We start from the raw sequence: 25,077 nt of genomic DNA on the forward strand, positions 1-25,077 counted from the left end.
GGACATGTTTGTACAGATAATCTCAAGGAATTTACAAAAACAAAACAAAAAAAACTCCTAGGAGTAATAAATTAATTTAGCAAAGTTATAAGATACAAGACGAACACACAAAAATCAATTGTGTGGCTATGTACTAACACTATAAAAACTGAAACTAAAAATACAATGTCACCTACAATTGCTCAAAAAAACGGGATACTTAGGTATAAATCTAATAAAGCACGTATAGGACCTATAAGCTGAAACCCACAAAGGTTAAGGGAAGATCATGAAGAATATATAAAGAGAGAGAGGAAAAGAGCCATATTCATCAACTGAACAGTAAAGATGGCCAATTCTCTCTAAATTAATATACAGTTTTCACACAATTCCTAATAAAATCCCAGGAAGATTTTTCTAGAGATGGAGGCAAGGTTATCTAAAATGTATACGGAAAGGCAAAGAAACTAGAGTAGTTAATTCTGAAAAAAAAAAAAAAAGGGGGGGGGGGAGGACTCATTCTACCCCCATTTGAAGACTTACTCTATAACTAGCATAATCAAGAACATGTGGTATTAGTGGACAGATCAATGGAATGAATAGAGAACCCAAAGCCAAGTGGAACCAAAAAATGCACCAGTTGGAAGTATAGCCAACTTATTTTTTTAACAAAAGAGCAAAAGCAATTTGATGGAGGGAGGACAGTCATTCCAACAAGTGGTGTTGAAGCAACTAGATACTCACAGGCCAAAACTAAACCTCAACCTATGTCTCATACTTTATTCAAAAATTAACGTGGGATGAATCATAGATTTAAATATGAAACATAAAACTATAGAGATTTTAGAAGATCATGCAGAAGAAAATCTTTGAAATCTACAAACAAAAAAACCAGACCCACACTAAAAGACGTTCAACATCGCAAGCAATAAAATGGGAGTATCACCGCACATCTGAACAGCTAAAACAAAAAATGGTAACATCGCCAAGCTCTGACACATACACAGAGAAACTGGATCTCTCATATGTTGCTGGTAGAAATGTAAGACGGTACGGTCACGCTGGAAAATGTTTGGCAGGTTTCTTACAAAATTAAACACATGCTTACCACACAACCCAGAATGCCCGAGGATTTTACTGCGGAGAAATACAGACGTAGGTCCATACAAAAACCTGTACACGGTTGCTCACAGTAGTTTTATTGGTTAGCAGCTAAAAACTGGAAACAACCAAACTGTCTGGTTGAGGACAACAGATGATGGATAAAGTGTGGTATGGCCATAACACAAGACTATTTACTCAGCCAAAAACATAAAAGAAAAAAGAAAAAAAGAAAGCAGCAATTATTAGGCATCAGTATTTCAAGAGCATTATGCTGAGATGCTGAGTGAAAAAAAAGCCAATCTCATATGGGTCATATGTTGCATGATTCTGTTAATCTAACATTCTCAAAACATCAAAATGATAGAAATGATGGAGACGGGTGGGTGGTTGCCCGGGGTCAGGGATGGCAGGGGTGACCAGTAACGGGGTAGTGTGAAAGATCTTTGCGGCGACACAATGATTTCGCATCCCAACTGCTGGACGGGCTACATGTCTCCACACTTGTGATAAAATGACACAGAACCACACACACACACACGTTGTACCAACACCAATTTCCTGGCTTTGGTGTCGTTCTCTGAAAGATACAGTCAAGGCAAAACCAGGTACAGAGTGCACAGGGCTCCTCTGTACGGTCTTTTCAACTGCCTGTGATTTCTATAATTATTTCCAAATAAAGAGTCAAAAAAAAAAAAAAAACACCTGTTTTCGAAGGTCCACTAAAAGAGGAAAAGGATAAAAATCTGATTTTGAAGCTCAGTAGCGTTTGATCATCTACCCACCCATATGGGTTGCACTATCTGCCCTCAACATCTCGCTTATCCTTCTCTAAAATTTACACGTGATAAAGCGCAGGCTTTTTTCATGTGTGTTCAAGAGTAGTTCTGGAAGGTGACCCGTTAGGAAACCAACTCAAGTGCTACTACTCCAAAGAGGGGAGCTTCAGAGCGCATCTGCTCTGCTCCTACGCTAGCGAGCTCCGTCATTAATGCCTCGAAGCAACAGCTACGGGAGCCCGTTCCCTAAGACCACGGCTCTAATCCTTAAGGCCTCACGGTGGCTCCTCAGGGATGGAAAGGCAATCCGGAGGCCCCGTGGCACAGGCTTCCCACAAGAGGGCAGCAGCTAATCGGTGTTTAAAACCTGGATTTCCAGCAAGGAAACCTGTAACCAGCAAACGACAAACTACTCCACACGTTTAAGTAGATCATGAACCAGTCTCATTAACACAAGTGAAATGTTTGATCTTTCGTGAAAATGAAGGTTCCCTCACGACCCTGCGACACCTCCAGACAAAAACCCAAATGTCACATAATCTAGACAGATTACGTAATACGTCTTTGATCGAAGTTTTGTTTCAAATACCTGTGCCGCTCGCCACACGTGTTAACTACCAACATCTTCAAACGATTCGTGTAGAGCAGGGTTTCACACACTACAGCCCGTGGGACAAATCTAGCCAACTGCCTGTTTTTTCTGGTTTTATTATTTATAAGCTTACAGTGGTCTTTATATTTTTAAATGGTTAATTTTTTTTTAGGATTTTTATTTATTTATTCATGACAGACACGGAGAGAGAGAGAGAGGCAGAGACACAGGCAGAGGGAGAAGCAGGCTCCATGCAGGGAGCCTGACGTGGGACTTGATCCCGGGTCTCCGGGACCACGCCCTGGGCTGAAGGCAGGTGCTAAACCACTGAGCCCCCGGGGCTGCCCAAATGGTTACATTTTAAATGGTTCTAGAAGTACTTATACACTCTCCTTTACCTCTTGACCCTCAGAGTCAAAGATACTGTAATAAATGAATAAATCCCTCAAAATAGTTTGCCATATATTCCTATACCAAACATTAAGATTATAATAAAAGGTGAAGTATCACCCTAATAGCAAGTGCATATAAACGGAAAGCAAGCGCACACATGCGTACAAGAAAAGGCATGTGTTGAACATAGGTAAATTCTAGTGGGTGCTCTAATGCAAAATAAAAAGAAGCCACAGTTCCACACTGTGTGACACTTGATGTGTATACCCAGGATTTTTTTTTCTCCCCCCCCCCCCCCCTGGATTTTCTATCCCAAACTAATGAGAGGTTTGAAATCCACATTAGTCTGGCACAATATACCTCGAGGCATCTGACCTGTCCTTAAAACCATAACCACCACCCTAATCTTAACCATCATCTTTTGTCCGTATTGGGGTTTCTCAAACTCCATCTACGACGACATTATGGGCCCGCTAACTCCCGTGGAAGGGCTGCCCTCCGCGGGGGGACGCGCAGGAGCATCCTAGCTCTTCTAAGTTGTGCCATGACAGCTGGGACACTACATGCCGGTGGCCCTCGGTCAGTGTGCCCGGGGAGCAAGGTCCCACCCGCTGACAAGCACTGATGTGGGCCGGCAGTTGCCAAAACGAGGGTGCATGTACTCAGAGCATGTGTGGGAAAATATTGAAATTTCTACTCACATATTTCTAGTATCCACTCCTACATTTAGTGAATGCACATGAAACAACCCGTTGGGACCGTGGAGAGGGGCAGCGTCGAGGAGCCTTGGCAGCAACTGGTGGCGGCCTTCCAACGCTTCTATCCCGCTCCTCTCATCATTTTAAACATCCGATGATTTTTTTCGACATAAATGAAATCACAACATGCCCGAATCTGAAACCCTTCGGTGACTTCCTCGCTCAGAAAACGATCTCACCCCTCTGTGCTCAGGGCCCGTCAGCTCGTCCTGGCCTGGCCCTTAGCCCCATCTCATGTCACCACCCCCGGCGCCTTCATCACACCTGCTGCCTGCACAGCTCCTGCGTCTGATTTTCCGGGGCAGAGCACATGAAAGGCAACCGACTAAAGGTGCAGCTTGCGACCTCCACACACCAACCGCACGTCCACGTGATAGTCAGCTCGGGGTAGGAGGCTGCAACCTCAAAAATTGTCCTTGGGGGGATCCCTGGGTGGCTCAGCGGTTTAGCATCGCCTCCGGCCCAGGGCGTGGTCCTGGGGTCCCGCGATCGAGTCCCATGTTGGGCTCCCTGCATGGAGCCTGCTTCTCCCTCTGCCTGGGTCTCTGCCTCTCTCTCTCTCTCTCTCTCTCTGTGTGTGTCTCCCATGAATAAATAAATAAAATCTTTAAAAAAAACTGTCCTTGGCAGAGCATCTCGGGATAGAAAACCACTCGGCTTCGTGGCAAACGGTTCCGCAGCACAGCAGGGGGAGGCTCCTGCTGGATCACTGCACAGGTCACCAAGCAGCATGGAGACACCGAGAACGAGCTGCCTGCAGGGTAAAGCATTCATTACCTAGGGCGCTGCTGTCGATGGGACTTCGTGCAACGGCGGGCACACCCGCGGTGCTCGGCTGGGCGGGCACAGCCACGGGCAGCTACTGGGCACGGGAAACGCGCTGGTGTGACCGAAGAACGGAACTTTCAGTTTCAGTTAACTTACATGAATTAACGTCTCTCCTATTATTTAAGAATCAGAATTAAATCGCCGCACGGGTCCACGGCTACCAGGTGGGATATCACACACCAGGAGGATTCGCGAAGCTGGATAAGTGCTGTGCTCTTCGGTCACTCTAATGTGAAATTTCAGAATTGTAAGGCTCTTTAAATGCATGGGAGAAGATAACTGAGTAATGAAAACTGAGATCGCTCTTTTTTAATAAAACATGCCCAATACATTTTCAAAAGATCCATTAAAACTCAGGGTCAATTTGCTATAATTTAATAGCACACCATATACTTCCAAACTGATAAAATACTTACACATTGTCTTCCAGACAGATTTTGGGTCCCACCACATTGGCTGCTCCACTTGCCATTTTAAAAGCAAAATGCTTCTCAGGGCAAGCTTTTGAGATTCCACATTTATATCTGGGAGGTTTTGTAGCTTTGGGGAGAAATTTTTAAAAAATATTAGTAGACTCTATAATCAGTTTCATACCTTAAACCAGAAAGAGCATTATGTAAAAACACACACATATATATATATATATATATATCTCAAAATACATGCCTTTTTCCCCCCTGAGGGTTTCATAGAACCTCAAAATAAAACACAGAACCTCCTAGGAAACAAGCTAATAATTGACATAAATGGATCAAGTAGTTGATTTTGATGAGGCTATATATATATATATATATATATATATATATAATATATTCTATTTTATTTTTTAGTTTTTTAGTAAACTAGATTACATTACATTAGATCCAGGCGTGTAACGCAGTGATTCAACGACTCTCCGTGTTATTACACTATGCTCACCACAAGTGTCACCATGTAACACTATTAAAACACAACCGATTATTTTTTTTTTAACACAACTGATTATATTCTTTATGTGATAGCTTTTATTCCTATTACTTGTTAATTTTTAAACTGGGAGCTTACTTCTCCTACCCCCCCTTCCCCATTTGGCCCATCCCTCAACCATCTACCTTCTAATTATTTTTAAGTTTATTTTTAAAATTCAGGATGGAGGAGGGGCGCCAGGGTGGCGGCGACAGACTCTTGGTTTCAGTTCAAGTCCTGATCTCAGGGCTGTGAGATCGAGCCCTGCGTAGGGCTCTGTACTCAGCCCGGAGCCCACTTAAGATTCTCTCTCCTTCTCCTTCTGGCCCTCCTGCTCATGCTCGCTCTCACTCTCTCTCTTTCTCTAAAATAAGTACATACATCTTTTTTAAAAAAATTCAGGATGGCAGAGGTTTTGAATTGCTACTTTACATTTCTAGTCCATATGCACACAGCACATGGTTAACTCTAGAATGAGTAAAAAGCCTAACACATCACTGAATATCTGCTCACATTCTAGTTTTCACAAGGAATTCTTCTTTTACACGTGTTCTGTACTTAAACTACTGAAGCCAAAACAAAATATCCATTATGAATACTGTTATATACCAAGAATATTGACCTGTCCAGTCAAAGAGCATCCTTTTACCTTAAAAAGTTCTAAATCAATTTTGCTCATGTTGAAATCTCTCCATTGTTTGAATGTAAGTGCTCATATGCCTAAGATAAAACAGAATAAACCATCTGCAAAATATTGAGATGAAATACTTACAACGGGCAGCTGTGTCCAATGCTGACCTTGCTAGGAAAAACAAGAAAAGGTCATCTTTGTTAGAAGGAATAAAGCTACTGGCAAGTATCTACTTTTTAAAACATATTTGAAACTTAAACATTAAATATATTTGGAACTAATAGGCCTATAAATACTATACAATAAAAAAACCCAGAATATGGCTCTAGAGAAAAAGTACAAAATAACTTTAGGCTACAAAACTCACTATAAACAATTACATAATTATGGAAGGTAGCATTTTATTACCGGTAGAACATTTTATTCTTTACATTTTATATATATTTCTAGTTTTTATTTTTTTATTATTATCTAGTTTTTTTTATTTCATTAATAAATCTCAATCAGAAAGATACTCTACAAATTTAATTTCTTTTTATACTTATTTTTCAATGTTTCCAGCCTTCTTAAGACATAGTTGATATATAACATTGTGTAAGTTTAGGTGTATAACATGTTGACTTGATACAACTATTAAATTGCAAAATGATAACCAGTATAGTATTAGCTACCACTGCCACCCCACCACATAGTTATCATTTCTTTTTTGTGGTGAGAACATTTAAGATCTACTCTCTAATCAACATTCAAGTATACGATACAGTATTATCAGCTATAATCACCATGTTACATTAGATCCCCAAACTTGTTAATCTTATAACTGGGAATCTAGACCCTATGAGCGAAGTCTTCCCCGTACCTACCTCCTCAACCCCTGGTATCTACCATTTTACTGTTTCTCTGAGTTTGTCCTTTTTAGATTTCACATACAACCGATTTCATGCACTATTTCAAATTTTAAATCACTTTAAATATATATTCGGTGACTATTATGATGTTTCAAAGTTGATGCTGCTATACGGCGTTGTGTACACACACATATAAAGTCTTGGAGATTATAAATAAACGTATCTTGGTGGTTAGGCTAGGAGGTTGTGGGGGGGATACAAGAGGGATGACAGTGGTGAGGAGTTTAATTTCTCTAAAACAGAAATGTATTGAGTGTAATAAAAAACCATAAGGTCAATTACAAAGACTTTTATAATTTATCAGTTCACGGAAGCCAGAATCTTATGATCGAATCTTAACTTCAATGCAGATCTCAACCTGGCCATCTACACGGAGAGCTTTATAAAAGCACTAACATCTGACCCCAGCCTAGGGGATTACAGTTCAGATCATTGACAGTGTTGTGGGTAGCCATTTCCTGATTTGGCTAATAAGTTTGCCAGCTGTTGGACTATAAATAGTCACCGGGTTTTTAGTTCTGTTCTATTTTAGATAATTGAGAATTTCCTGTAAGTCCAGAACTCAAACTGGAGAACAGAAAGTTAAAGTTGAAAAACAATATGTAAATGTTTAAAAAGAGGAAAATGACCAAGTAAGTGAACTCTCATGAACTCTATAAAATACTCAGAATATTATGCAATATTGTCATAAAGGTAATGGAGTAACATGGAGAAAGTCTACTGCATGAAATATAAGCAAAACAAAAAAAAACAAGCTTTATCTAGAAGTACGAAAAATATTCATGGATAACAACAAAAACCTGACGGAAACAAAAGAATGACTACTTAGTAAATCAGAGTGCTGGGACTACTGGGCTCATTCTTTTAATTTCCTTAATCATGTTATAAAAGGGAAACATCAATTCTAGAGATCATCTGGTCCAATGCTCTCACTTTTGTAAATGAGAAAATGAAAGCCCAGGGAGTGATTAGCAGCATACACACCAGACCTTCTCAACACCACTTTGCCCTGAACAAACACAGACCATCAGACGCAGCTGTTATGTACAGAAAAACATTGTTCAAATCAGGAATTTGGTAACAAGGTATGGAGAAGACAGTGGGATCAGAACGGAGGTGATATAATACAGCTCATTCACACATGCTGGGTACACTATCAAGTAATCTTACATGTATTACTGATTTAATCATCATCCCTGTTTCAAAGAGCAACTGGGAACTGAGAGGTTTACTGATTTGATTTGTTCCAAGTCACAATTAATCACTGGCAGAGCTAGTTTTCAAGGTCATATCTAGCGCCCAAACTCATATTGCCTTGCAAAATGGGAAATGTCTGTGGTCTTCTGATCACATGTATAAACACTGCTCAAGAGCACGAAGCCAGAATAGGGAGCTTTTAGAATAACCCCTCTGAGGGTTCAAGACTCAAAACAGGGAGTCCACAAGGCAAGGATGCTGCTAAAGCAATCCAGGTTAAAAAAACAAAAGGAGGTAGCAGCCGGAGAAAAGGGTGTGGGTCTGAAACAAGTAGGCCAGTTCAGAACATCTAAGGAAGCGACACTGATGGGACCGGGAATGGACCAGATGCAGGGTCAATGGAAAGGGAGGAGTCAGGTTTACCTCTTGGAATCAAGTTTACCTTTGGCTTTAGAAGCCTTCATTTATTCATTCACATGAACCAATGAACAAAAACACCGTGCCTGTACTCAGATGCTCATAATCAAGTGAGGAGATAGGGGCCGGGGATGGGTGATGAGTTCTATACGCTGGACCTGTGAATTTTAGATACTTGGAGAAGATCCAAGCGGGAAGATCTAAAAGCCAGCTCTAAGTGAGATCTGGGATGAAGACATAAACGGGACAGTTCACAAAAGATGAGGCCACCAGAGAGAGGTTTCGTCAGGGGGCCGATGAGGGACTCTTAGAGACATCAATAATCAGCTAATGGTCAGAGAGGAGTGTGGCTGAGCAAAGGGAGGTAGAGGCAAAGCCAGGTAGGAGCCTATAGCATGGTCAAACTAGTTTGCTTGTAAAACTTAAGAGACTTAAAAAAAAATGGTAAATGCTATTCAATTCAAAAAATGTTACTGGGATAGGATTTGGGAAAACCAGTTTCTGAATCATCAGGCTTTTAAATACATAACGTCACCTCCATTTACTTTGTATAAGAATAAGGAGAGAAGACACTAAAGCTTTAAAAACAAACAAACAAGGGAGACTGGGTGGCTCAGTCAGCTCAGTATCCAACTCTTTGGTTTCAGCTCAAGGTATGCATGACCCCAGGTCGTGAGATGGAGCCCCACGTAGGACTCCACACTTAGCTCAGAGTCCGCTTGAGATTCTCTCTGTCCCTCTGCGCCTCCCCCGCCTCAATGCTCTCTCTCAATAAATAATCTTTAAGCATCATCATCATCAACAACAAACAAGAAAACTCTTGGAAAGACTTTTCTTTCCAGACGAGATGAATACTCCTTTTTATTTAATGTTTATTAAAACCAAAAGCCCTCTACTAAGCCCTCAATTCTGAGAGGATTTTAACACCTGGAAGCCAAATAGGTAAATTTTCACAAATAAAACAGGATTTTCCCACACATAAAGTGTGGGCACAGCATATCAGCAAAAATCCCTCCTTCCCTGCAACTTGTCTTCCTCCAACTAGCTTCTTTAATTCTTAATTTATTTCTATATGCATACAACTTTTCACTTTAAGGAGCAATAATAAACATTTTTGATTCAGTTGGTATTTTTTTTAATTTTTAAACTTTTTATTCTAAGAAAATTAACCGCCAGGCATCATTTTATTTTTACTGTGGAAAAATTATCATGAATTACTCAAGATTTAATTGCATCAAGATAAATTGTGCTTTGGTATGATTTAGATATAACCTATCTTTGCTGAATCTTTTATATTTACTGAGTTCAATTTTCAAATCACCAGTTGTTTTTATGGCTTATATAATCACTGAACAATTTTTTAAAAATCATTTAAAGTGACTGGAAAACAAAGGTCTCTAGTATCTATGAAATAAGTAACATCAGATAGAGTTAAAACATTCACCTTCCTCAAGGAAAAGGTTAATGCCTTAATCATTATTATCTATTTTTATACTGAGTTAAGAAAATGAATTCACTTGGAATTTTTTTTTCAGACTTGGGTTTCATCAATGAACGCCGTTAAACAAGCCAAGCGACAGAAATCAGAGCTGTTTCATACTCTAGTTTGTAATAACGTCAAGTAATCTATGTATATTCTATTTCAATGGTATAAATCCGAAAGGCTAAAAATAAATCCACTCAACAGAACAGTAAGTACTTACTGCAGCCAAATTATGCAAAAATAATTCAGATTGTGTTTTAGTACGTTCACCAGTTGCTAAGTATCCACGCTGAAAACTAATACTGTGTTAAAATGCAATCATAACTAAAACTCACAGATTATATCCACATTAATATCCTGGTTGTGATAGTTTTGTAAGATGTAGGTGGTTTTTTGCAAGATGTTACCCCTATGAGGAACTGTGTAAAGGGTACACGGGACCTTTCCATATTACTTCTCACAGAAGCATGTGCATCTACAATCATCTCAAAAAGTTGCGTTGAGAAACTTGTTTTTAAAAAAAATCACAATGTATTTTAGCAATTTCATCTAACTGTGGGCAAAATTTTTCATTCTTCTATTCTAGAAATAAGTTCATTTTGTTTTCCTACAACAGTAGTATATAATCGGTCTAAAATCTAAATGTATAGAATCTAAAAGTAAGCTAATATATCAACAAGTAGGGAAAAAGGAAAAATTCACCACCAACAGAACTATATAGTTCACCTAATATACTAATTATAGAAGTAATTCTAATGTAGAGTTAAACTTACCACCCTTTGGTAAATTGAATTAGAGGCGAATAAATAAATAAATAAATAAATAAATAAATAAATAAATAAAGTTAGAGGCTAAGCAGATGGCAAACACAACTATATCCATCTTTGCTCAATTATTCTGAAATGAGAATTAAAATATAACAAACAAATTTTCACCAATGCAATAAACTGGAATCCACTAAGGCTTTGTAGGTACAGAGTATGACTTCAGTTACGACAACAAAATACGCCATCAGCCCTACGAACGTGTAAATCAATAACTAAAAACAACAGAGCTTTGCAGATTCCCAACACTGGGATAAGTCAACACGAAAATTAAGAGACAATAACCCTAAAGTAGCTCAGCGTTTGTTCATGGTTGACTACCAGTGGCTTTTCAACTAGCACAGCTTTAAATGAACCCCACTAATCCTAATCCTCAGCCACCGGCATTCATTTTCCGTCCGGTCAGCACGTACTGTCCACGCGGACAGCCCGGCCCCAGAGCCCCGTGAGGCACCGAGGTGTGGCCGCCCCTCGGATTCGTTCTCCAGTAAGGGGAATGAATAAAAGACCTTACAGGACGGAAGGCAGGACGGCCAGTGCCCGACTGACACACAGGTACCATGGGGGAAGCACCACGCTCTAAGAGGAAAGGGGAGGTTCAAACAGTTTCTGGCACGAAGGGGCACTTATGCACTTCTGAAAAGTGAGGCGCATTAACGGAGGAGGGGGGCTGAGGAGACGCGCCCCGGAGGAGCCAGCACGAGCAGAGGCGGGCGGTGTGTCTGCAGACGCTGTGTGGACGGCCCGGCGAGCGGAGGGGCAGGGAACAGGTGTGGGGCAGGGGGCAGGGGGCAGAGGCCGGCGCGGCCTGGAGGGCGCCCCGACGCAGGGCCGTGATCTACTGGGCCGCCGTCAGAGGCACCAAAAGCCCAGGAGGGTTAAGAGCGCTGCTCAGCCACGGGGGAGGAGAACCCGACCCGGACATCCCTGAGCCGTTCACACGCGGCCGGCCTGGGACGAAGGCCCAAACCGGGGCAAGCGCGGGCTGCGGCTTCACCCAGGCCCCTTCTCTCCGCAAACACCGGGCCTCTTCCCAAAGTCGTTATTTTACGTGTACCAAGGGTCCCATCGTCTCCCTTCTACCAAGGACCCTGCTTTTCCTGTTGGTTCAGTCTCGTCCCATGGACTCGTAATTCCCCAAATCTTTGCTCAGAGGCTACAGACAAGTGAGTCTCTATATCCTTCAAAAAAGAAAAAAATACTCCACTTGCTTCCGCCTCAAGCTACTATCCCGTAATCGTCCCTCACCATCAACCTTTCGTAGCTGACCTGCTCATACACATTGCTCCCCCAGGACAGTGAGCGCGTCCTCAACGCCTTCACCGCTTTCCTGTTCCATTATCCCACTGGCAACCGGCTGTACTCTCAAAGGACACCAAGCTGGCCCCGTCGTAGTACCAGAAGTAGGTAGAAGTCAAACGTCCCTTACTTTGTAAGGTCTACACTAGGCTGGATCCTGGATACTTTTTTTTTTCTTTATGGGGAAGGGCAGAGGGAAAGAAAGAAATATAAGCAGACTCTGGCCCCAGTACGGAGCCCAACAGGGGGCTCGATCTCACAACCCTGAGATCATGACCTGAGCCAAAATCAAGAGTCAAACGCTGACCACCCAGGATACTTGGTTTGTTTGATTGATTGATTGATTGATTATTTTTTTTGATACTTGGTTTTAAAATGGATGCTGAAGAGACGCCTGGGGGGGGGCTCAGGGGTTGAGCATCTGCCTTTGGCTCAGGGCATGGCCCCGGGGTCCTGGGATCGAGTCCCCCATCAGACTCCCCACGGGGAACCTGCTTCTCCCTCTGCCTGGGTCTCTGCCTCTCTCATGAATAAATAAAATCTTAAAAAAAAAAAAAATGTAAGAAAAGAAAAATGGATGCTGAAAACCAGATGGTTCAGGAGGAAAGTGGCCAGGACGTTGAGTGGAATGGTTGAAAGGGGGGAATTCCATAACTGGAGAAGATGAAAACTTATAAAAAGGATGGCCTGAAAGAATCTGACTGCAGTTTATTTGAGAAATCATTGGCGTGAAAGAGAACTCGACCAGATAGAAGATCAGTGGGTTGATACTACTCGGGAGTATAAAAGAATTCAGTGCAATAGAAAGGCTAGTTATTAAGGCAGTTCCTGCAAGAAGAATCACCTGAAAACGTCTAGACAGAAATTGATGATTACACATCAGAATTGTCTAAACCTCGATACTCAGTATGTGGGGAGTAGAAACGTGTGCATCACCTGGGAGTTTGTTAGAAACGCGGACTCTCAGGCTCCCTCCCAGACCCTGGATCCCAATCTGCACACCCAGATTCCAGGGGGATTCCTCTGAGGACCGCCGGTGTAACCCAGTCTTGAAACTACATGTGAGAAGAAGTGAATGAGGTCTTGGGATCCCTTCCAAATACTAATTCGTGGAAAGCAAAACTCGCTGCTCCGGAGATCTCAAGGTTGTTCCGTCCGACTTCTGTCTCATGCGTCAAAATACTGTGTCTAGGTTTCATGCTCTCACTTTTCACGCGTCATTTTTTAATACCTTAATGCTTCATTCAGCCAAAGCTTATTCAAACATTTCAGAAGTTAACTTATTAACTCAAGAATTTTGTTAAAAGGCCGAGTTAAGGAAGTTACAATGGTATGTTTATAATACGGCATTAAATAAATCGGTAAGGAGAAAAATGGTGAAGAAGGAAATAACGGTAAGAAAGGAAGATGGATTTTTGTGGCTGGTATTTAAAATGCATTATTATGACTCCACTTGCTAACCGGGGCTAGATTTGGTTCCGAGTTTTCTAGCTGCCAACTCAAATAGTGTGTGATAGCTTCCAGAATGTTCCTTCAGGATGCCACGATGAATGTCCCAGGCATCAATGAAATGGACCCCATTAAATCTATTCAGAAGGTTGAACAGAAGAGTCATGCTTTATACTGTATTGATTTTAAGCCTTCCTGCTGTATATTTTAGGATATTCTAATGGATCGCACTTATTGACATAATTACATTTTCCTTTCTAGGCAGACTAAACAGCAGAGTGACTCGGGGCTGATAACTGGTAAAAATGTATTGACAATCAATCAAAGGTAAGATTTAAGAAAGGGGGAAAAAAAATGGAACTTACCAAATAGATTTCCTAAACTTGCATCCATTTTTATTTCAAATACTTGAGAAATAACATAAAATGTCAGTAGAAATACTGCCACAGCTACCACCAACTTTGCAGCACCTAGATGAAGGGCAGAAGTAATTCGGCATGAGTGTGAGACCACAGAACTTTTATGAATGCATTTTCATGAAAAATTGCAGTTTATTTTAAAAAAATCTCTCAAAACTAATATATTTTATCTATTGGATCTTAATTTTACTTGAATTGCAATAAAAACTGTATCAATAATCCATCAAAATAAGGGATTTTCCTGATTGAAGATGTATCAGACCGGTTAGCAACCCAAACACGGGACTGCTTGATGCATCTGCCTCATTTTCTCATGAAAAAAAACAAAATGAAAACAACAACAACAAACCTGCAATCAAGGGCTGTTGGGCTACACAAAAGTACCATGGCTAGTGGGACACCATCACGAGGATGCTGGGTAGCCCATTCCTAATCCTTTCCCGGTGTAAAGGGTAATACCACCCGGGGCTACCAACACGCTGGACCTCATGGAGACACTAAGGCAACCACCATGACGCTCACTAAGGAGGTGTGAGCGTCCCCAGTGAGATTTTAACAGGTCTACTGTCCTTCCACCGACCAACCTCTCAGAGCACGCAAGCGCTCCCGGCGTGGCGAACAGCAGAGCATTCACCCTCATACTTGATGCCACTTTAAGACGGGCCCCTGGAGTCTAGAGGACTTAATTAGGCACCAGCACGTACACCCCACAATGCAGTCACATAATAGCTCCATCAAGACACACTTGTAGACTTTCACACCTTTCCGTCTCCAACCATTCCTGAGCGCCTTCCAAAGCCAGTGCTGCCAACTATTAGCTAACTAACGGCTTAACAGGAATCAAGGACTTGTCTTTTTTTTTCTCCGTAGCTAGGCAAATCTAGGAAAGGGAAAAAAGTGCAAGACACAAAAAGAAATGGAAAATGGTAAGGAAAAGACATCCTCCTCTTTCCTCTAGGATCTCAGAGCATCTCATTACGTTATTCAGGAACAATACCAGTATTGGCCCGTACCGTCTCCATTCCCCGCTCTTACCAAAAGCTGAATGTACATTGATCTAAAACAGGTAGATGGGATCAGCAGGCAAGACTCTAACCTTAGGGAAGCAGAAGCCCAGAGGTCAGGCAACTGCCCAAGATTACAAATAACTGAGCAGGAGAAGGCCCAGAAACCAGGGATTCTGACAGGCGCCCGTGCTTCCTACGGTACCCCGTTCTAACACCAATCACCACGTTCTCCTCAAACGCTACCAAATCTCCACCAGTAGGTAAGGAGGAGTGAAAAAGAACTACGTTCATTCTAATTTCCTAAACCTAAAGACCCAGGACCACATCCTTTACGGAGAAGGACTAGAATGAACTGCTGATGCTTGGGAAGGGCCAGTGCTGCTTGGGAAGGGCCGGGGATGCTGAAAAGTGCTCTATAAACACAGAAATGAGAGAGCAGTGAGCAAGCCTCGCGACTAACCTAATTGATCTCCCCACATCCTGTTTCTGACATCTCCCCTCCAAAAATTACTTATTTGCAAAAGCAACTACAAGTTGCCTACGTGTTTAGTGCGTAAGAGAGCAAAATTCCAACAGGCTTTGACCTTTGCCCCCAAGGATCTAGCAGAGTGCCTGGACACGGTCACGCTCTCAACAAGTGTTGGCTAAACAGATGGATGGTTAAGAGGTGACACATTCCTTCTTGATCACTTAAGACCAAGGACTTGAAGACTGTGTATCACAAACATCTTGATGACTCATCTTCTAGTAATCATGGGCACGCACAACCAGAGCTAACCTTTCCCTGCCCCTTACAGCAGATACACAAAACCTTTACAGCTTCAGGTTAGAATACTAAAATGAGTAAAATATCAAGGTTACAATGCAGGAACGTTCCAGACTAGATGCAATACCAAGTTAGACCTGAGGCCACACTAAACAAGCTATGCACATTACACCCCCACATGTCCACACAGACACCTGTGTACACGGTACACACACACACCGTTCACTGAGTGCCTGCTATAGAGCTAAATATTTTACAAGCATAATCACATTTGCACAGCTTTCCAAGGTGTTATTTTTTTTTCAAGGTGTTATTTTCATTTTACAGACCAGAAATCAAAGCTGAACATTTTTACATCACTTGCCTAACATCGCTCGCCACTAGTCAGTGGCAGAAATAAGTCTTCAACCGAAAGCTTCCCTGACACTGGACCAAGGAGGAACTTGGGGGAAATAAAAGCTCTAGGGCAGAGGACACTTAGAGATGAGAGACGTGAACTAGTGACAGACTAAACAGATGGCCGCAGAGAGACGCAGGCAGGTGCAGACTAGTGCAGCCTCCATCACGGTAGAGTTCTAGGGCTTCCATTATGGATGGGTCTCCCCTAGAGCCGGTCACCACCCGACTCTGGACAGGACACGGGGGCGGGGGGCGGGTCTCCCCCAGAGCCAGTCACCACCCGACTCTGGATAGGACATGGGGGGGGTCTCCCCCAGAGCCGGTCACCACCCGACTCTGGACTCTGACCGTACCACGCCGCAGTCCCCGTTCTTAACTTTCCGTGAGATTCTCTCTTCCTTCTAGCCATGGGGCTGCACTAATCTGAATGCGACCCTATTTTTCACAACCAAAAAGCATACACTTTAGACACTGTTGCCTTGCTGTAAGAATAAAGGCTGTAAGAGTATTTCAAAGCAACCAGATTTTCTTAAATTGGAAGGGATTAATCACATGGAAGGCAATAAATTAACAGCTAATCTTCCTTCTTCGCTCATCAAAGCCAATCCCTTTAAGACCTACACTAGGAACAGTGCCAAAAACACAGTTAAGTACTCAATGAATAATTACTTATCAATTAACCTTGGAATTAATCGTCCGAATCAGAGAAATGAGCTAAATGAAAATTTAATTTCAAGTCGAATGAATGGAGAATTATGTGAGGAAGAAACTTGATTATTTCAATCACTATGTTCAATTAACGTATTTTTAGAATCATGCGGAAACATGTGATCACCAATAGGCAGTCCTGCCATATTCAAAGAGCATTTGGGAAAAAAAAAAAAAAAAGACATCGTAATATGTTTTTTACACCACGAACAAGCTCTAAGTTTCTGGGAATATTTTCCTTCAATAATTAAATAGCTGCTCCATAAAGGATAATTTCGTCAGTTCACAACCAAAGGGTCCAGATTTTTCACATTTCCACAAGGGCAGCTGTGGACAACCCTGGTGTCTCTGCTGCATGAGCAAGATGCTTCATCACCTGTACCCGATTCTACAGAAGGATGATGACTGAGGCACAGACTTGTCTGTTCGCCCACCTTGACTCTAGGCCCTTCTAAGAGATGCCCCGTAGGAAAACACGTTGTGCGCTGGTGAGAAGATGATAATTACAAGAACGACTACCTCGATTTTGAGGAATTACAAGGTATCTTCTATAATCTTTCGGGAAAACATGCTGATTTTTGGGATAAAGGCAGCAAGAGGTCATCCATCTCTCCCGTTACTTACGCACCTTTTTTTAATGTTTAAAGATAGTTACCTTAATGCTATGAACATCGCTGTGCTTTGCAATTTCCTCCATATGCTGCCAAAGGAACAGATGTTCTTACACGTAACCTCACCTACGCAGACCGAACTCAAACAAGCCAATAGTCCCTTAAGCAAACCCACATTTTACTGATCCGTCACATACACTAGTTTCCATTTAAGTACACAGACAGGAAAGAGAGAAGCTCTTAAACTTTACAGCCTATTTTTCTCAAAAAGCTAGAATTTAGCCAAAAGAGAAGTCTCCCTAGGCGATCAAAACGGTTCTTTACACGGGCATTTGATGTGTATTAGGTAAATAAGCTTAATGTAGAAGGGCAAAACATTACAGTAACTTTAAAAACTCTAGTAATAAATAATCCCAACAAAAGTTTGTTCAATCTAAAAAAAAAAAAAAAAAAAAAAAAAAAAAAAAAAAAAAAAAAAAAAAAAGTTTGTTCAATCTGTGATTTGCCAACTATACAAAAGAGCAGACAAAGCAGTGATTTAGCTTGTTATATACATCAGCTCTGTTCTTAATATAGAAAGAGATTATTTGGCCTCCCCTTTAGCCACTTAAATAACCAACTTACACAAAAAGTAAAATTATTTCTACTGAATTAAATATCTTACCTGCTACCCTCATGTTTCGTGTTTCAGTCTCTGTCACTTTTCATTAAATAATCTCCTAAAATCAAAAGAAAAGGCAAACATTAGGTCTAGAACGAGCATTCCTGCCTAGACGGAGTTTGACTTGGAGTATACATGATAGACTAAAGCAACAAATGTCATGACATCTCTAAGAATTCTACTAATATGGACACTGAATGAAGAAATTCTTATCACTGGGACATAAGGCTCTTGAGAGGAGGGTCTGTGTTCGATCCTGTTGTGTCTCTAGCTCCCTAACTTCGGTGAGCAGAGGCACGAAATTCCGCCATCAAGGGTGTGAATGGAAGATCCCGCCCCTCGTTATTCTCGGTGACTCTGCATTTATTGGCACCTTTGGGTACTGAGTTCCAGACTTCCGGTGTGCCGGGGAGGTCCAGAGAGGGGAGGCTGCTTGTCCAGTCGTGAATCAGATGATTTGCAGAAACGGGGCTAGGATGCAGGTGCTGGCTGCTACTCGAGGGCTCACGCCAGGCTGCGATGCTACTTCGTTTTTAGTAGGATCTAATTCAGGTGTCGCTATGACAAGCCCTTAGAGCAAAGACTTATTTTGATACCAAGATCCTCTTCCTCTTCATGTTTTATTTTTTTTTTTTAAGATTTTATTTATTGGGATCCCTGGGTGCTGCAGCGGTTTGGCGCCTGCCTTTGGCCAAGGGCGCGATCCTGGAGACCCGGGATCGAATCCCACGTGGGGCTCCCAGTGTGTGGAGCCTGCTTCTCCCTCTGCCTGTGTCTCTGCCTCTCTCTCTCTCCTCTCTCTCTGTGTGACTATCATAAATAAAAATTTAAAAAAAAGATTTTATTTATTTATTCATGAGAGACAGAGAGAGAGAGAGAGAGGCAGAGACACAGGCAGAGGGAGAAGCAGGCTCCATGCAGGGAGCCCGACGTGGGACTCGATCCCAGGACCCTGGGGTCATGCCCTGGGCTGAAGGCGGCACTAAACCACTGAGCCATCCGGGCTGCCCCATGTTTTCAATTTGTTCGTAAAAGAATATATTCAAAAGTATGGAATTGCAATTTTAAATATTACACTAATTATCATTACGGGCAGTATGTATTATCAAATATACATCAAATAAAGAAACTGATCTTGAGGGGCTGGGGTGGCTCAGTCGGTTAAGCATCTGCCTCTGGCTCAGGTCATGAACCTGATGTGGGATGTGGGATGGAGTCCCGCATTGGGCTCGCTGCTCGGCAGGGGGGGAGGGGGTCTGCTTCTCCCTCTGCCTCCCTTGGTTATGCTCTCTCTCATAAATAAATAAAATCTGAAAGAAAGAAAAAGAAAGAAAGAAAAAGAAAGAAGAAAGAAAGAAAGAAAGAAAGAAAGAAAGAAAGAAAGAAAGAAGATCTTAAAAGGAAGAAAGAAAGAAAAAGAAAAAAAGAAAAGAAAGAAAAAAAGAAAGAAAGAAAGAAAACTATTCCCTGATATTATTCTAAGAACACGAACAAATAGATGCAAGAAAAACGATTTCACAGATGTGTGTTTCCCCCCTAGGAAATAACTCTAGCTAGGTGAAATATTAAAACGAAAGTGAAAAAGCAAGTAAATGAGCTGCAGAGGAAATTCATGCACAAGTCTAGCGAGACAGCTGTCCCGGTCCACTCAATCTGTGGTGCAGGAGAGGAATTCGAAAGAAAATTTTGATTAACGAATCACATGGATAACTGATGCATTAGTTTCCCGGTTCTGACGTTCCACTGTTGACGTCTGATCTGGTAATTCCCAGAATGTTTTAAATAAAAACAGCTGCACACCCCTGAAGGACAGACAGGGAGCGAGACGTGCCGGTGTCTCATTCAGCGGCCACGCCACGGGCCGGGGGGGGCGGTGAGCATCCGAGCACCGGAGCTGAGGCGGCCCCTTCCTGCTGCCCAACTCTCCCCGAAGGAAACATCAACATTTAGGCTAACAGTGATCTGAGCATTACCGATGCCTTCTCCTCTGTTATCTGAGCACCTCGCACGTAAGACGAACATCCGGTGTTACCATCTACTTACGCCACTTACCCACAGGCCACCAAAATACTAAAAGGAAACAACGGATGATACTAAGGGCTCCACAGGCCATCCCGTAAAAGCAGGGGGAAAAAATCCTTAGCTCTTCAAACGACATCCCTGACTCGTTGGTTAAATCCTCTTTGGACTTCCTGCAAAATGGAACACGATGCTCACCCCCCCACACACACACACACACGCCCTCCTCCCCGTTAATATTCCAGAATAACCTCACTCTTCTCTGAACGTGGCCTGGAAAGTCCCGTCGGAGGTGGGGTAGCAGCGGGGCAGACGCCTGCGGGCCCATCGCTGCTTCCACCACCTGCGGAGGAGGCGCCCCTGGTCCACCTCGCGCACCTGCCACCTGGCTGCACCCACCCCCCCCCGGCTTCCAGACAGGTACCCCGAGGACCACGGCACAGCCGCCGGTGATGTCTCCAGGCCTTCGGGTTTCCCGTTAGGTCTCCGGGAGAACATTTCATAAAATCTCTAAATTAAAATCTCATCAAATCTCAGCCATAACGTATGTTTAATTAGTTTGCTTACGACAAACTAATGACGCAAGAGCATCGATCAGCATAAGGAGAAAGCACTGGATGTACCTGAGCGCAAATCAAGGAACGTGTTTACAACGTGCGTTATAACTGCAAGGCGCTCCTAACTTGTCTTCTTAGGATGACGTTTAAAAAAAAGAAAAAATAAATAAAAATAAAAATAAAAAAAATAAAAAACAGGGAAAATCATTACATATACTCGCCTCAGGGAGAAAAAAAAGCAAAAAAAGCAGAAATTTAGTGGAATGCACCTGGCATAAGCCTCAGGCTGAGCCTCCAGTGGTCAGGCGGGGGTGAAACGGCTTCACAGAAAATTCACAACGGTAAAAGGGTTAAAAAAAAAAAAAAGGTACAAATTCACCGCTCTCAATCTGGGAGCAACAGGTGAATTTATGGTTTTCCTTACACATTCGTTAAAAAGGTAGAGATACAGAAATTAGGGCTATTTAGCAAAACTAGATTACTGGTGGTAGGAAGAGGAGTTGAGGATCCACTAAAAAGGAACAAAATCAGAAAAGCCTCTGCTAGCACATTTGCTCCCCAAAAGGGTGGGAGAAGTCAGAGCCAGTTCCACCGTCCTAAATAAGCACGGAGACGCAGGGGGGCTGGGAACGCGAGATGCACACACCCCAGAGCCTGCGGCAGGGAGAGCCCCGCGCTGCCCGGCAGTGAACCCCAGGGCGTGGTGCCGGCCGAAGAGGGGAGCCCCAGCTAGGGGCAGGGGCTGTAGGATCGCGGGCTGGCACGGCCAGTGCCTCGGATACCCTGCAAGTCAGACACTTCCTTTAACCCAACTACCTCCTTTGGTCTCAGGCGGTGAAGCTTCATTCAAAGCAGAGCCGAGTCCGGAAGCCTCGACGTGGGATCAACCACCATCAGGACAAGATGGAGACACAGGCCGATGGGGACTTTCACGGTGTCCTCGAGAAGGCGACTCGAGCTGGGACAGGCGAGTGACAGGAGCACTGTCCTACACCAACAGATGAGCCGGGACAACAACTTCCCGGGCGGGGGGGGGGGCCGCCAGCAGGAAGAAAGCAGGCAGGAGAGGGCCGCAGCGCGACGGCGCGGCCGACGGGGGGCAGGTGTCCAGCGCGAGGAGCGGAGGCGCCAGGCTCACGCTGCGAACCTCCCTGTCACCTCGGTGGCTCCCGACGTGCTCGCAGGAGCGGCCACGGGCCAGGGTCCACGCCGGCCCATGCAGGGCTCGCAGGCTGCTCGGGGCTCTGCTCGCCTGTGCTGCCCACGCCCACTCCAGGCCCCGATGGCCGCGGGACAAGGCACCCGGGTCACAGCCCCCTGGAAAGCACGGGACACGACCAGGCTGCGGGGACACCCACGCGCGGCCAACACCTCACACTCCGTAAACCAGACGAAACGCCTGGGTCACTCTCCTCAGCTGCGAAGGGGCATCGCTGGTTCAGTGCAGCTGCAGCTCGGGGGGGCCAACGGCAAGGTCACGCCAACCGCGGCTGCCAGACGGGTCCCTGCGGGCCCTGCATGAGGAGGCAGGTGGACGCCAGACGGGTCCCCGCGGGCCCTTCGCAAGGACAGCAGGTGGATGTGAGACAGGTCCCCACGGTTCCTGCACAAGGAGGCAGGTGGACCAAGACGGGTCCCTGCGGGCCCTCCGCAAGGACAGCAGGTGGATGTGAGACGAGTCCCCATGGGCCCTGCACGAGGAGGCAGGTGGACATGAGACGGGTCCCCACGGACCCTACACGAGGACAGCCAGTGGCCGCGAGCCCGGAGAGGCCTGTGACGGCTGCGTCGGGTCTGCGCCACTCCGCGCGGCTCCACAAGGCTGTTGCCGAGGAGCCCGAGCACCGCCGATTCCCATCGCCCGCCCGCGGCCTCGCCCCGGAGCATCCGCTCGCCGCCCCAGAACCTGGCCTGAACCCCCAGCCGCGGCTCCCCTGGCCCCAGGCCTCTGATCGGAGGAGCCGCCCCTGGTGCGGCCACGGCCCGGGCCTCTCGGCCTCCCCGACCCCGCGGGCCGGCTCGTGGGGACACCCCGCGCATCTCAAGCTCATCCCCTCGCAGCCGCGGTCTCTGGAGCCCCCGGGCCAGGACGTGAGGCTTTCGGACTTAGAGCCGTGACCAGGGAAATGAGCTAAAGCTGAAAACAGGAGGCCACGGACACCTGAGAGTCATGGGGTGACTTGTTCCCGAGTCATTTACAAACAGACGTGAGGCGCTGCCAACCATCTGCAGGGGCACCGGGGGGCTCAGTGTCTGAGCAGCTGCCTTGGGCCCAGGCCGTGACCCTGGGGTCCTGGGATCGAGTCCTGCATCGGGCTCCCCGCAGGCAGCCTGCTTCTCCCTCTGCCTGGGTCTCTGCCTCTTTCTCCGTGTCTCATGGATAAATAAAAATCTTTAAAATAAATAAAAATAAAAACAATTTGCAAAAGATACCTACACTTATGTGAAGAAAACAGAGCAAACGTCAGCAAATTTTCTCTGTAAAAGAGCCAGATGGTAAATATCCTTGGTTTCGTGGCCCATACACAGAGTCCCCATAGCAACCACTCTGCTCTGCAGTCGTAGCTGGAAACTTGCCGTAGACAGGACGTAAACAGACGGGCCCAGTTGTGTTGTGATAAAACTTTATGAACACTGAAACCTGAATTTCATAAAAGTTTTCATGTAACCAAACATTACTTTTGATTTTTTTTTTTCCCAATCACTTAAAAACACAAAAACCTGTCTTGGCTCCTGGGCCACCCTGACCCATGGGTCATAAGAGAGAAATCAAAAATAAAATTTAAACTACAGACGCCCGGGTGGCTCAGGGGTTGAGCATCTGCCTTTGGATCGTGAGGTCGTGACCCCAGGTCCCGGGATGGAGTCCCACGTCGGGCTCCCTGCATGGAGCCTGCTTCTCCCTCTGCCTGTGTCTCTGCCTCTCTCTCTGTGTCTCTCATGAATAAATAAATAAAAATCTAAATAAAAAATCTTAACCAAAAAAAAAGACTTAAAGTAGACCAGTCTCCAATACTCCAACACTTCTTGCAGGGTAACTTGCAGGACACACGTTCTGCAAGGCTGCTACTGTCCTCGGGGAAGTACGACTACAGATGTAGGACAGTCGAGCAGCCCTGAATTCCACGTGCAGTACGTGTCCGTCACACGTTTCCATACTCAGCTGCTCTCCGTGGGATGAGGCATAGACTCCACAATGAACAACACAATGGGTCCTCTTCAAAAGGAAGGAAAAACCTTCCCTTCCCATAGATGAGGCGGTCCATCTATGGCAAAGACAGATCTAATCTAGACTTTGGAATGTTTTCCAAAGCAATCTCAGCAGGTAGACAGACATGAATAAATATTAATATTATTACAATCCACTTCATTAATTGTAAATTATGTTGGTGAAGAGACACGCTTCTGTTTTCCTTACATGGGTATTTAAAAGTGATTCTTTTTGTGATAGCTCAAGGGAGGGTTATCTGGTGTTTGATCATTTTTATTTATTTTTAAAGATTTTATTTATTTATTTATTCATAAGAGATACACAGAGAGAGAGAGAGGCAGAGACACAGGCAGAGGGAGAAGCAGGCTCCATGCAGGGAGCCCGACGTGGGACTCAATCCCGGGACCCGGAGTCACGCCCTGGGCTGAAGGCAGGTGCTGAACCCCTGAGCCATCCAGGCGTCCCACAATATTACAAATTGAAGCTTTCAAAGATCTTTACTTTAAAAAAGAAACAAAAAACAAACCAAAAAAACCATACAGTAGCTGCCAACTGCTATCGGGTACCCCGTCTCACCCAGATGCTACTGCACGCTCACCCCTGCCGGGCTGGATACGTTTTTGAAATAACAAAATGAAGAGAGGTGAGAGAGGGCTGCATTCATTTGAAAGAATCAGAACATTTAAAAACAAATTATGATACCTGAGCGGCTCACTGTGTCATAAATATTATGCACCTAATAGAATTTGGCGTTATTAACACTAAATGCTTAATAGAAAAAAAATCAATTGCTAACTTCGGAGAGCATCGGAGTACGCACGGGCCACTCTGATGGTCAATCATAGAACATGCATCTGTTTAAAAAAATCTAACGCTTGAACAAACACACGTTACACATCTTTAAAAACTGGGTATATAACCTGGTAATAATTAAATGAAAAAAAAATCTGTTTTTTCTTTTATAGAAAAAAGAGCGCATACAAGCAGAGGGAGAGGGAGAATTTGAAGCAGGCTCCAAGCTCGGCGCGGAGACCGACGCGGGGCTCGATCCCATGACCCTGAGATCATGACCTGAGCCAAGGTCACGAGTCAGACGCTCGGCCACCTGAGCCACCCAGGTGCCCCTAAAGGGGAAA

The 25,077-nt window shown here is 44.2% G+C and overlaps 1 protein-coding gene across 1 annotated transcript in view; it reads right to left on the bottom strand.

Moving 5' to 3' along the window:
- FAM3C (FAM3 metabolism regulating signaling molecule C) overlaps positions 1 to 25,077 on the bottom strand; it is a 52,833-nt gene that overhangs the window by 21,295 nt on the left and 6,461 nt on the right. Inside the window, exons 2-5 of the mRNA XM_038557485.1 lie at positions 18,158 to 18,212; positions 13,949 to 14,053; positions 6,148 to 6,177; positions 4,847 to 4,970 (exon numbers count right to left, since the gene is read on the bottom strand). Of these exons, the coding sequence (XP_038413413.1) occupies positions 4,847 to 4,970; positions 6,148 to 6,177; positions 13,949 to 14,053; positions 18,158 to 18,170 (272 nt within the window). The 5' untranslated portion in view covers positions 18,171 to 18,212. The remainder of the gene's footprint in view (positions 1 to 4,846; positions 4,971 to 6,147; positions 6,178 to 13,948; positions 14,054 to 18,157; positions 18,213 to 25,077) is intronic.

Source organism: Canis lupus, chromosome 14, assembly GCF_011100685.1.
Source record: "Canis lupus familiaris isolate Mischka breed German Shepherd chromosome 14, alternate assembly UU_Cfam_GSD_1.0, whole genome shotgun sequence".
Lineage (NCBI taxonomy): Eukaryota > Metazoa > Chordata > Mammalia > Carnivora > Canidae > Canis > Canis lupus.